The 12,119-nt window shown below is 39.6% G+C and overlaps 1 protein-coding gene across 2 annotated transcripts in view; it reads left to right on the top strand.

Annotated features, from left to right (window-relative positions):
- Positions 1-12,119, top strand: part of LRBA (LPS responsive beige-like anchor protein) — a 445,808-nt gene that overhangs the window by 145,324 nt on the left and 288,365 nt on the right. For both annotated transcript variants that reach the window (XM_056855892.1, XM_056855891.1), the window contains 2 exons: positions 2,645-2,709; positions 9,973-10,081. In XM_056855892.1, the coding sequence (XP_056711870.1) occupies positions 2,645-2,709; positions 9,973-10,081 (174 nt within the window). The remainder of the gene's footprint in view (positions 1-2,644; positions 2,710-9,972; positions 10,082-12,119) is intronic.

The following is a 12,119-nucleotide window of genomic DNA, read 5'->3' as shown; positions in this document are numbered from 1 at the left end:
TCCGCCCAAAAACCTCCCACCGGTGGCGAAGAGGGACCTGGCAACCCTAGGTATAAGAATGAATAATAAATAAAATCTTGAAGGGGAGGCCGAAAGGGGTTTGGAGGCAGCATGACCCTTGAGGCAGCGTAAGTGTCACTTGTGCCATCCAAATGGTCACTTACGCTGCTGCAGGGTTACTTATGCCAGTGTTGGGCAGCTGCGTGACAGCGCGACAGTAAGGGCACCAGCGCAGCCTCAGCAGCAGTGTTTCTCCAGCACAAAGGCCCATGCTGGCACAAAAGGGGGTGTTCCCAGGGGCGGGGATGACTTTGGTCAGCTCCCTAAGCCCCTTTGCCCCTAGAATGCCCATTTTTGCTGGCACTAGCTTGCGTTTGCAAAAATGGTGGCGAAGCCCTGTGAAACTGCATAGAGCAATTTCACGGGGCTTAGAAGGATTTTCATTTTTGGCTTGCTGTGCCGCCCCAAAAGTGTGCCCCCTTTAGGATTGCTTTGCCCACCTAGCACCTAAAAGACAGTAAGCCAGGTGCTACACATATCTCTGTGAGAAAGGTGTGCCATAAATGAAGTACCACCACTTGAAAATATCCTGTTTCTGGTTGCCACCCATCTTAGTTCAGAAACTGGAGGGGTACAGGCCAGGGCTTTAAATTATAATATTAATTACCAGATGGGTCTATTGTCTTTTGACATGATCAGGTTTAAGGTAAAGCTAGATTTCTGGCCTTGTGCCCTTGCATAGTCAGCAGAGTAGAATCACTTGCTTGTTACCTGTCATTCGTGAGTATCAAGCTCCAGTTTCCAGGAACTGACTTCTGGGACCCTAGACTGGGAAATACATACTCCAGACCTAGATTTGACTGAAGCTGCTCAGGAGTCCATCCTGGCCCTTGCCCTTTACTCTTTTTAGTGCTTTAGGATTATTTACGTTGTGGCAACTATATTTTTTTGTCACTGCCTAATTTTTTTTTCTGAATTCATTATAGATTTGCAGTACATTATGATCATGTACATTAGGAGCAGATTTTCTAGACAGTAAGCATAGGAAATGGTAGTCAATTAAGTTCAGCTTACAGCAGGTATGAAATTATTGGCTTTGTCGATCTCCTATTGCATCCTTTCCTTTTGAAAGTGCTGAAATGTGTTCTGTAGTTATTCAGCTACATTAGTGGTTGGCTTTGAGGCTTTTAACATGTTTTTCCATCAGCACCTTTGGGAGAAGAATAACTAAGATCTTGACATAACAATGCAATCAGCTCCATAAGTGTAACTGCAGTACAGGATATATATGCTAGGCTGAAATATTACATTAAACGTGAAAGACGATGGCCATTACATTCCATCCCCCAACAATTAAAGCATGCTTAAGGGAATGTTCACCTGTGGATTATAAAAATTTGTTTAGACTAATGCCTACTTTGATAATTGTCTATGATGCAAAGAGTTATGCTAAAAAGAGTCATGATAAATGTATTTTCTTTTTAGTTTTGGCAACTTTTGTCTTGAGTAATTACGTTTCAAAGAACTAGAGCTAATGTGATTCAAGGTAAAAGCCAGTGTTTGCAAAAACAATTGTATGTGATGTCACTCAGAGAAAAATATTGTCCTTTATTTTTTGAACTACTGCCGTCAGGGTTTTGTGAAGGGAAGCTAAAATAAGAGAAGTGCATATAGAAGAAGTAGGAAGAAATAGCAGATGCCTAGGGTATGGAACTATAGTATTAATAAATGTATACCCAAAACATATGAAGCAAGAAACAAGCAAGATTATGAATGACTGCTGTATAAGGCTGCCAGTTAGTACTATAAATGGAAAAAACAAAAGGCTGCCAGTTAGTGCTATAAATGGAAAAAACAAAAACCTCCATACAAAACACCCTGAAATGAAACTTTTTTTCTGTTTACTTAGTAAATTTTGCATTGCATCTAGTTATCAGGATGCCCATTGTTAAACAGAAATCATGCCTCAAGGGACAGCCATGGGATATTTTCCCAACCATCTTGTGGCAATCATGGCTCTAATTTGTTGTGCAGTATTTGTATAGTAGCTGTGGAAGGGACTAGTAGTTGATAGTTGTAGGTTTGCAAAAGCTGTTCTTTGTTTTAGGTTGTTATATGGCACAGGTTTGATAGCTTAATTAAAAGAAGCACCTTATATTGTTCCTGAATTAATGTAAGGAAAAACATTTTGTTGAGAAACATCTTTTTTTGCCATCAAATCACAGCCTACTTATGGCAACCCCATAGAGTTTGCGAGTCAAGAGATATTCAGCAGAGGTTTGCCATTGCTTGCCTCTGCATAGCAACTCTGGACTTCTTTGCTGGCCCTCCCATCCAAGTACTATCAATACTAATGACATAAGCACACTAACTGCTTAATCTGAGCTTCTCTTAGAAAGATGGCTTTATCTAAATGGACTGGTGGGATGATGAACATTGGCTAAGTGGTACTGCAAAGGTTGAGTATTTCTAACCAGCCTTTCCAGCTGGGTACTTGTACCCCAAGTCAAAAGTTGCACAATACAGACATAGTAATATTAAATTTGTAATTGGCTTAATTTCAGTTTAATTAGTACAAATTTGCTTTTTTTATGTACTCTTTATTATATGATATCTTCAATTTATATTACTTTTTGTATTCCAGGAATGGCAGAACTCAATACAGAAGAATGCAGGTCTAGCTTTCATTGAGCTTGTCAATGAAGGAAGGTAACTTGTTATTGACTTTATTTAGTAATTCCTTTACTATAGCTTTCATTTCCACTTTAATACCATATATCTGGACTTCATTAAGGCTGCTATGCATATTGTGTTCAGTAACTAACTTGATGAATCTGATGCAGCTGCTTAAATTCCTGGGCTGCACCACACAACATTAGATATTGCACTGGACCACACAACATTAGATATTGCACTTTCATTCCCCAATTGCAGTAATCTGCAGTTGGGTTAGCATGTCCACATAGGAGAATCCAGTTTCTAATGGCTGCTATAGTGCAATCTGTGTCTGATCAATATTCTGCAGTAATTTTGTATTACGTTTGGCATTATGTCCTCTAGCCTTCCTCGTAGTGTGTATAAGGCATGACTGCAGACATGTGACTCACGCAGCCACCTCAGGCTTGATAACCTCTTTTTATGGTGCGTACCTGGAAGGCAAACAACCCCATAAACAAAGTCTGCCTAGAAAACGTCGGGATGTGACGTCACCCCATGGGTCAGGAATGACCCGGGGCTTCCACAGGGGACCTTTACCTTTACTTTACCTGGAAGGTTGTCGCATACCTGTTGGGCCACAGTATGTGGCTGGTTTTTGGCTTGGTGGGTCACAAAATTGTACTGGGTGGCTTTTTTTGTCTTCTGGCAATGATATAATTAATTCTAAACATTTGCTAATTTGATGGGTGTTTTTTTTTTAAAGATTAAGTTGCAAATACAAATTCAATTCATTCTATAGAGGTGGAGGGTTTTTTGTTTGTTTTTTAACAATACTTTATGATTTCCAGATGTTCATTCTTGTGTTTGCAACCTTGGGAAATGTACACTACCACTCTCTCCCAAACATACAACAGATTTTGTAACTATTATATGGAGGTCTAATTTAAGACAATTCTCAGTGGGTAGCCGTGTTAGTCTGTCTGCAGTAGTAGAAAAGAGTAAGAGTCCAGTAGCACCTTAAAGACTAACAAAAATATTTTCTGGCAGGGTATGAGCTTTCGTGAGTCTCACGAAAGCTCATACCCTGCCAGAAAATATTTTTGTTAGTCTTTAAGGTGCTACTGGACTCTTGCTCTTTTCTACTAATTTAAGACATTAACACTGAACTTTCAACTATAATAGCATGAACTCTTGTTTTTTCAGTAATATTTGTACACTACACCTACCTGCTATAGAAATGTTACAACTATATGAAAGTGTTTAAATGTATTAAACACACATTTACATGTTGTGAATGAGGTTTAATGGGTCAGTTTTCTGTAAACGGGTATGCAAGGCTTGCTGTAGAAAACAGAGGTTAAGGCAGAGCCATGATCTTTGAAAATCTGTGGCATTCAGTAGAATGATCATTTCTTTAATTAATTAAAAAAATCAATCTAACCAACTCAGAAAACTGGGTTAAGATATCTGCGTTATACAAAACAAGTAAAGCATACGTTTTATAGATTGCTTAGTCTGAACCAGCAGCTGTTAGGAAGCCACCATCTAAAATGTGACTTTTAAAATGAAGACTTACAGCTCATTCCTGAGCCTTGCAGTGGCTGGGTATGGTGTAGCCGAGGCGTTGCCGTGGCAGCTCCAAAGAGATTCCTCAGCTGCTTCAAGGCTTTAAAAAGCCTTTTAAAAGGTTTTTAAAAGAAAATGGGGCTTCCCCCCCCCCCCCATAGCAAACAGTGATGCTGTGCCAGGTAAAACCTGCTGCAGCAACGCTGTTGCTGGAGGGGTTTTGGAAGCTGACTACTGTCAACTCCACCCCTGTGAACGCCCCATGAACGTCCCCCACCATGCCAGCACCACATATCTCTTCCGGGATTTAGGTCCTGGAGAGACTGCAGCGTTGGAGGGGCAGCGTGCAGCTCCGTGGCACCCAAGCACTGACGGAATTGCCCCCGCCGCCAGTGTAAGTGTCTTTTATTCCGTGATAAGAGGCCACTTATGCTGGTGGTAAGAGGCCACTTACGCCGCCTTCAGAGAACTTTCAGCCCCCCACCTCAGGAATGCACTGCATGGCAGCTAGTTCTAGTTCCAAAGTAATTAATCTCTGAGTGGATAGTTTAAGTGCTCACTTGTCTTTACTGATACTGATCCAATAATTCTGCTCTGGTGCTAACTGTGGCTCAGATTTTCAAAGTGCTGCTGTGTGGAAATCACAGTGCAGAGCACACACATTCATGTTAGTAAAGCCATAGCAATAAGTTTGAAGGAACTACACAACTTTAAGTGCATTGCCAATGGCTGAAGATGATACCTCTTTGAAGCTGATTGATAAATTTTAGTGAAATATGTGTATAGTGCCCCCCAAAGAGGCCCAAGGTAGTTTACAACAATATATTAAACATAAAACCTTGTCCCCTACAAACATAAAGACATATAGATATAATGTATCTAAAATACAAAATATTACCAGGCGAGCATAAACACCCAACTGCCAAATTCAGTCTCTGCTATAAAAGGCCCCTGTAAATCGCACGGACTTCTCTGAAGGCTGGCAAGGAGGATCACATCCTCTGGGAGGTCAATGCAGAGGGAAGGGGCCACAACTGGGCTGACACAGATTTTACTGTCATAATAGAAGACACAGCAAACATGGCTGAGGGAAACAGTTGGCACACAGGTTCACTCCAGGAGAGACAGTCTCTCAGGTATGTACATCCCAGGTCAAGAAAGGCTGTAAAAGTAAGAAACAGCATGCTGAATAGAAGCCCCCGAAGAAATAGGCAACCAATGAAGATGCCCTACCTACCTATGTATATATGTAGGTCCCATCAAGTCGCAACCAACTTATGGCAACCCCAGCAAAGGTCTTTCAGGGCAAGAGAGAAGCAGAGGTGGTCTGCCATTGCCTTAGTCTGCAGAGCCTTCTGCGGTAGTCTCCCATTCAAGGCTGCTTACCTTCCAAGGTTGTGCTATTCCATGCCACCTTCCCTCCTGCTCTAGTGCAGGTATAATATCTTGATACTGGGTCACTCCAGCCAAAAAATGAGCTGGACATCCTGCACTTTCAAAAATTTAGTTGTTTTCAAGGCAGCCCCATTTAGTGTGTTTAAGGTTACATTAGCATAGATCATCACAGCCAGATCAGGTAAATAAAAAAAATAAGACAATCTCCTTTTCAATTGAAAAAAAGCATTCTTGACTACCATACCTATCTGCTTTTCCATCAAGCAAAGCAGAATCTAAACATATCCCTAGACTTGGACCTCTATAATTTACTGAGATTTGTACTTTTGATTTTAAATTGTATGTGGACAACACATTTCCAAAAAAAAATGACTTCTTAAACCTTACCTATTCATAGGGAAATCTACCTACTCACTTTGGCCCAGCTTCTGCAATTTATTTGTTAATGATACCTTGCCCGGATGAACTGTACAGTGCTGGTTCAGTCTGTGGGAACACTTTGTTATCTAGACTAATAAAACATTATTCGGCAGCCAAGTTTATAATAGCCACTCTGTAAATGAGGTCAAGGGAGGTCAAAAATACATAATCAGAAACAACTTAGAAGTTAATTCTTAGCACTGCAATCCAACACATGCTTTGGGTCTCAGAATTCAAACCTGTAGTGAAAGATTTATCCTCTACATTACAACTATGGTCGTCTTGCCCTAAACCATGTCAAGTCAGTCATTAACACAGCACTGTATTTTGCACATTTTAGAACCTTAATAAATACTGAGGCAATATCTTGAAATAGGCCTTTCCTTTACACGTAACCTAAGCTACTTCTCTATTACATGTGACTAGCAATGAGGTTCATTTGGTTAAACTATTTAATCTGGCTTTCATTTTATTGTTTATTACTTAACACCTCCCTACACATCAATGTTCAGGTTGCTTAGAATCGTAATTCTAGGTAACATTTTTTAAAGTGGGTATGCTTCAGACACATTTTCTGATTTTTAAAGTACCCAGTAATCAGCTGACATGATGTTAAAAGAAGAAAAATCCATTGTAAAAGCTAATCAGTTTGTAGGTGAAGAAAAGACAATTCTATTGAATGTGGATGCATGTCAAAGATTATTATTTTATGCCATCACCTTCTTCTGTAACACATTTTGTAGGCCTGCTGGTGGATCAGTGAATGATTTGGATGAGAGGGTGGAGGGGACAACTCATTAAATGGGCAGATGACATTAAATTGGGAGGAGCAGCGAACATCCCAGGAGATAGAAGTCAACGAGATCTGAACATAGTGGAAAAGTGGGCCAATGTGAATAAGGTGAAATTAGACAAGCATACGTTCAGGGTTCTACATCTGGGTCACAAAAATGAGAAGCACGCATCCTGGATGACGGATACACTTCTGGGTATCAGTGTGTGTGAACAAGATCTTGAGGTATGGGTGGATTGTAAACTAATTATGAGCAGTCAGTGTGATGCAGTGACAAAAAAGGCTAATGTGGTCTTGGGGTGTGTCAACAGAGGCATAACATCCAGATCACAAGATGTCATAGTTCCACTGTATACCATATTGGTCAGGCTGTACCTGGAGTACTGTGTGCAGTTCTGGAGGCCTCACTTCATAAAGCATGTGGACAGAATGGAACAGGTGCAAAAGAGAGAGATGAGGATATTCATGGACCTGGAGACATAGTCCTACGAGGAAAAACTGAGGGACTTGGGAATGTTCAATCTGGAGAAGAGGATGCTGAGGGCAGCCATGATTGCTCTCTTTAAGTATTTGAAGGGCTGTCGCTTAGAGGAGGGCAGGGAGCTGTTCCTGTTGACAGCAGAGGATAGGACTCACAATAATGGCTTTAAATTATGGGCAGAATGGTACTGGCTTTAGATTAGGAATTTTTGTTTCAGTAAGAGTAGTTCTGCAGTGGAATTGGCTGTCTAGGAAGGTAATGAGCTCCCCCTCACTGCAGTCATCAAGCAGCAGCTGGACGAACACTTGTCAGGGATGCTTTAGACTGATCCTGCATTGATCAGGGGTTGGACTAGATGACCTGTATGGCACCTCCCAACTCTATGATTCATCTAGTGTTTAACATTTCTGTAAGTTGGTGTGATTTTTAAATATAGGAAACAGAAGTTCATGCTGATCTAGTTCTTACAAACCAGTTAATTACATAAAACAAATATCTCTACCCTCAGCTCCTACTGTATTAACTAAAGATCTTTTGCTTCCTTAAATGGAAACAGTTATCTCTTGTTGGTCCTTATGCACAAATGCCTTGGAAATGTTGAAGATCCTGAGAAATCATTACCAATTATGAAGGGAAATCACACAGAGGGGAGATGAGTTGAAAGTTCTTAGCTTGTGATGATTAAAAAAAAAAAAAGAACATAAGAAAAGCCATGCCAGATCAGACCAATGCCCATCAAGTCACCAGTCTATTCATACAGTGGCCAACCAGGTGCCTCTAGAAAGCCCACAAACAAGACAACTGCAGCAGCATCCTGCCTGTGTTTCACAGCACTTAATAGAATAGGCTTGCTCCTCTGATATTGGAGAGAATAGGTATGCATCATGACTAGTTTTCATTCTGACTAATAGCTAGAATTAAAAGCTTTTAGCCTTATTAGCATTTGTAGAATATATATATAATTTCATATTTTCAGATCTTAGACTATAAAGGCATTTTATTAATTTCTTTGCCTCAGCATTATAAGTGACTACATATTTTTCTTAAACTGCTTAAGCAAAGTATTAATTATTATTTTAGAGTAGCATTATCCTAGCCCCATTCTTTGGAAGTGTGCAGTATAGAATAATCATATACATGCAGACACAAAACCAATCTTCAAGACTCCTGAGATTTGTGTAATATATATTTCTGTTATGGTGATGGTCTACATCGAAGAGAGATTTGTGTTCTTTTAGCCACCAAGTTTGTTTTAAGACGGGCATTTACAACAGAGATTGCTTTAAGACCATGCAAAATAAAACTCTTCTTCTCAATTCTCTACTTTGAAGAACGTCAAATAATGTTAAGGATATGATGAAAATAAAAAAAAACTATATCTCTGATTATGCTGAAAAGATGAAAAGAAGAATCCAGCTGGTTTTCTGAAGATAGTAATTTTTCATTTTCGTGTTAAAATGTTCACTTGTAGGCAGAGTGTGTATCTAGAACTTTGGCTTTTATTGCATCCAGTTCTGTTTGATCATCCCTGCATGGAATTAAATAACATCATCTTTGTGCAAATTGAGAACATCTGAGTTGTTGATGAAGCTTACTAGAAAACCTCAAGGTTGTTCACAGATAACCAGATACCTTGGTTTTCAGTTTGTGTTCAGCTTACTGCAGTGAGATCTGTGTCAGTAAAGTGCTCTGAGGTTCAGACTGGAGCTTTAAGGTTCTGTGAGGGATATATAAAGAGCCTAAAAGGTATATGTCTTTTAAAAAGAGACAGTTTATTGAGTATTTAAAATTTGTATAGAATAGAGATAACTTTTTCAGCTTGAGTATTATCTGGCCATAGAAGTCATTATGCTCTTTACAGTAGGTTAGCACACCTGTCTTCTATTTCTTATATATTCAATTTGTACCAGTTGCAACAGCAATTAAGCAGACTTACAGTGCAAGTCTATGGAAGGTTACAGTTTCAGACTGGAGTTTAATGTTTAGACTGGAGTAAGTCTGCATAGCAAGGCACTATTAAAATTATAATTGTTTACTTTTTCAAATGTGGGCCCTTCTTCATATAAACTATTGTTTCAATTTAATGAATATTTAATGCAGCCGTTATTTTGTTACTAAAAAGACTTAAAGTGAGAGCGGAAGAGGAAAAATGATATACTACAGGGGTGAATTTTTGGAATCCTCACATTCTTAGGTTCTGTCTTATTAAGGAAAAGGGGGTGGATCTGAGTCAGTTTTATTTATTGGCTATATTTGATTCATGGTGATCAGCTTTGTGATTATTACATCACTGGCAATGATTTCTAGGGAACGGTCTGTTAGAACAGATTTATGTTTACTTTGTGTTCGCTGGATAATATTGAGGAAGGCATCAATTATGACCCAATACAAAGATTGGCGTGTTTTGTCAATTTGAAAAAGAATCTATTGTTTGCACAATACATTTCATGAATTTCATGAGGAGCTACTTTGTTCCTGTAAAAGACTGTGTATTAAATTCTCTTGAGACAAATGGGGAAGTCATTCTGTGTTTTGAACTCCATTCTGAAAGCCTATTTCTGGGCCAGGGAATCCATGTTGTCCATCTGAAAAGTTTTTGAGGCTTTTATTTTGGGAATCCATAATTACTTATTTGTCCCTAAATACTCTGTTTTTACAGATTGCTGAGCCAAACAATGAAGGATCATCTAGTCAGAGTAGCAAATGAAGCAGAATTTATCTTGAGTAGACAGAGAGCTGAAGATATTCACAGGCATGCTGAATTTGAGGTAAGCCCAAAATTTTCAAACATGCACTAGTATTTAGCCTCTATATATTGGAGTTGTAATTTAAACAATGGACACTAGAAGGGTTGTGTCATAAATGTTTTCATTACCTGTGGAACAGTGCTAATCTCTTGGAACTTCACTTGTATTTCAGTCTTCACACTGCTGGGTGATTGACTTGCATTCTTCTGTCCTGTAGACTTGCTTTAGGTCAAGGAAACTCTTCGGTATACATTATTTTTAACTGGACGTCACTGTTTTATTCTTGTTCCAGGGAAGATTTTGAAGGTTGCCACGTATACATTTTATTGTAGTAGTGTATAACAATACATATATTTACAGTTATGTATTTACATTTAATTCCCTGACCTGGATGGCCCAGGCTAGCCTGATCTCTTTAGATCTCAGAAGCTAAGCAGGGTCGGCCCTGGTTAGTACTTGGATGGGAGACCACCAAGGAATACCAGGGTTGCTGTGCAGAGGAAGGCACTAGCAAACCACCTCTGTTAGTCTCTTGCCATGAAAACCCCAAAAGGGGTCACCATAAGTCGGCTGCAACTTGAAGGCACTTTACACACACATTTACATTTAATACATATTAATATTTAAATCTTGTGTGAAATGCATCCATAGCCACATCCCCTAAATGAACAGTACATCCCACAAGACAAATTGACATTCCTTCTGATTTTAATGCTAGTTGTTACCTTTTTTTTGTTTTTTTACAAAATTTATACCTAGCCTTTCTGCCCTCATAAGGGCCACAAAGGCAGCTTACAAATTAAATCATGAATAATAAAATCACATTTTAAAAACCTTAAAACCAACAACAAAAAAACATATAATTACACTGATTTTTAAGAACGGGTTTTGAGGGGAACCAGGAAATTACAGGCAAGTTAGCCTAATGTCTACCCCAGGCAAATGAGTAGAAACTGTAATCAAAGATTACAGGCACACAGAGGGACAAAGCCTGCTGATGGAAAATCAGCACAGCTTCTGCAAAGGGAAGTCCTGCCTCATCAGTCTTTTGGGGTTCTCTGAGAAAGCGAACAAGCAAGTGGATAATGGTGACATTATATACTTGGACTTTCAAAAGGCTTTTGACAGACTACCTCATCAAGATTCCTGAGTAAGCTAAGTAGTCATGGGATTAAAAAATTGGTTCAATTATAGGAAGCAAAGAGTAGGAATAAATTGTTCTTCCAATGGAGGAAAGTAAATAGTTAGGTCCCATAAGGATAGGTATTGGGACTAGTGCTATTTAATTTGTTCATAAGTAATTGGAACTGGGTGTGAGTGGTGTAGTGGCCAGTTTTGCAGATGACACAAAAATTATTCAGGATGGTGAAAACCAAGGCTGACTTTGAAGAGCTCCAAGAGGATCTTCACAAATCGGGCACACATACTGGCAACAGTATGGCAAATGAAGTTCTTTTTTTTTAAAGTTTTTTATTTTGTCAAATGGGGGATACAAAAAGAAAAGAGGGAAAGGGATAAAAAAAGGACCCGGAGGAAAGGTCTATCAGGGACTTGATGACTAAAGGGAACCTCCATGTTCAGAGGCAGTAAACCTCTGAATACTAAGGCCAAGAGGAAGGCCTGAGCCTCTGTGCCCTGTTGCTGGTTCTCTACGGTAACTGGTTAGCAATTGTGTGAGACAGGATGCTGGACTAGATGGGCCACTGGTTTGATCCAGCAGGGCTCTTCTTATGTTCTTAACTTACTACCTGTTTAGGGCTTGCATGCTGTCAGATCCATCCTTAATCAAACTGAGTCTTCTTGCCTGGTTGTCTTTCTGGATCTCATCAAGCTCCTCCCTACACTTGAGCTAGAGGGCTTTCCCCCCATTCTTCTTAAAGGTACAGGTTCTTTTTTCTTGGCCAAAGCCCATGGCTGCCCAATGTAAAACTACAGAAAGAGGCTGAGACAAAATAAGGAAAGTCTGACAGGCTTGAGCAGGAGAGCTCTGTTGATGATGGAGAGCAGAACTCTTCTCTGGCTCAACCTGGCCCCTCCTTCATAGGACTGATGATGGTAT

Source organism: Euleptes europaea, chromosome 9, assembly GCF_029931775.1.
Source record: "Euleptes europaea isolate rEulEur1 chromosome 9, rEulEur1.hap1, whole genome shotgun sequence".
Taxonomy (NCBI): domain Eukaryota; kingdom Metazoa; phylum Chordata; class Lepidosauria; order Squamata; family Sphaerodactylidae; genus Euleptes; species Euleptes europaea.
This window is presented reverse-complemented; position numbering and strand designations above follow the sequence as displayed.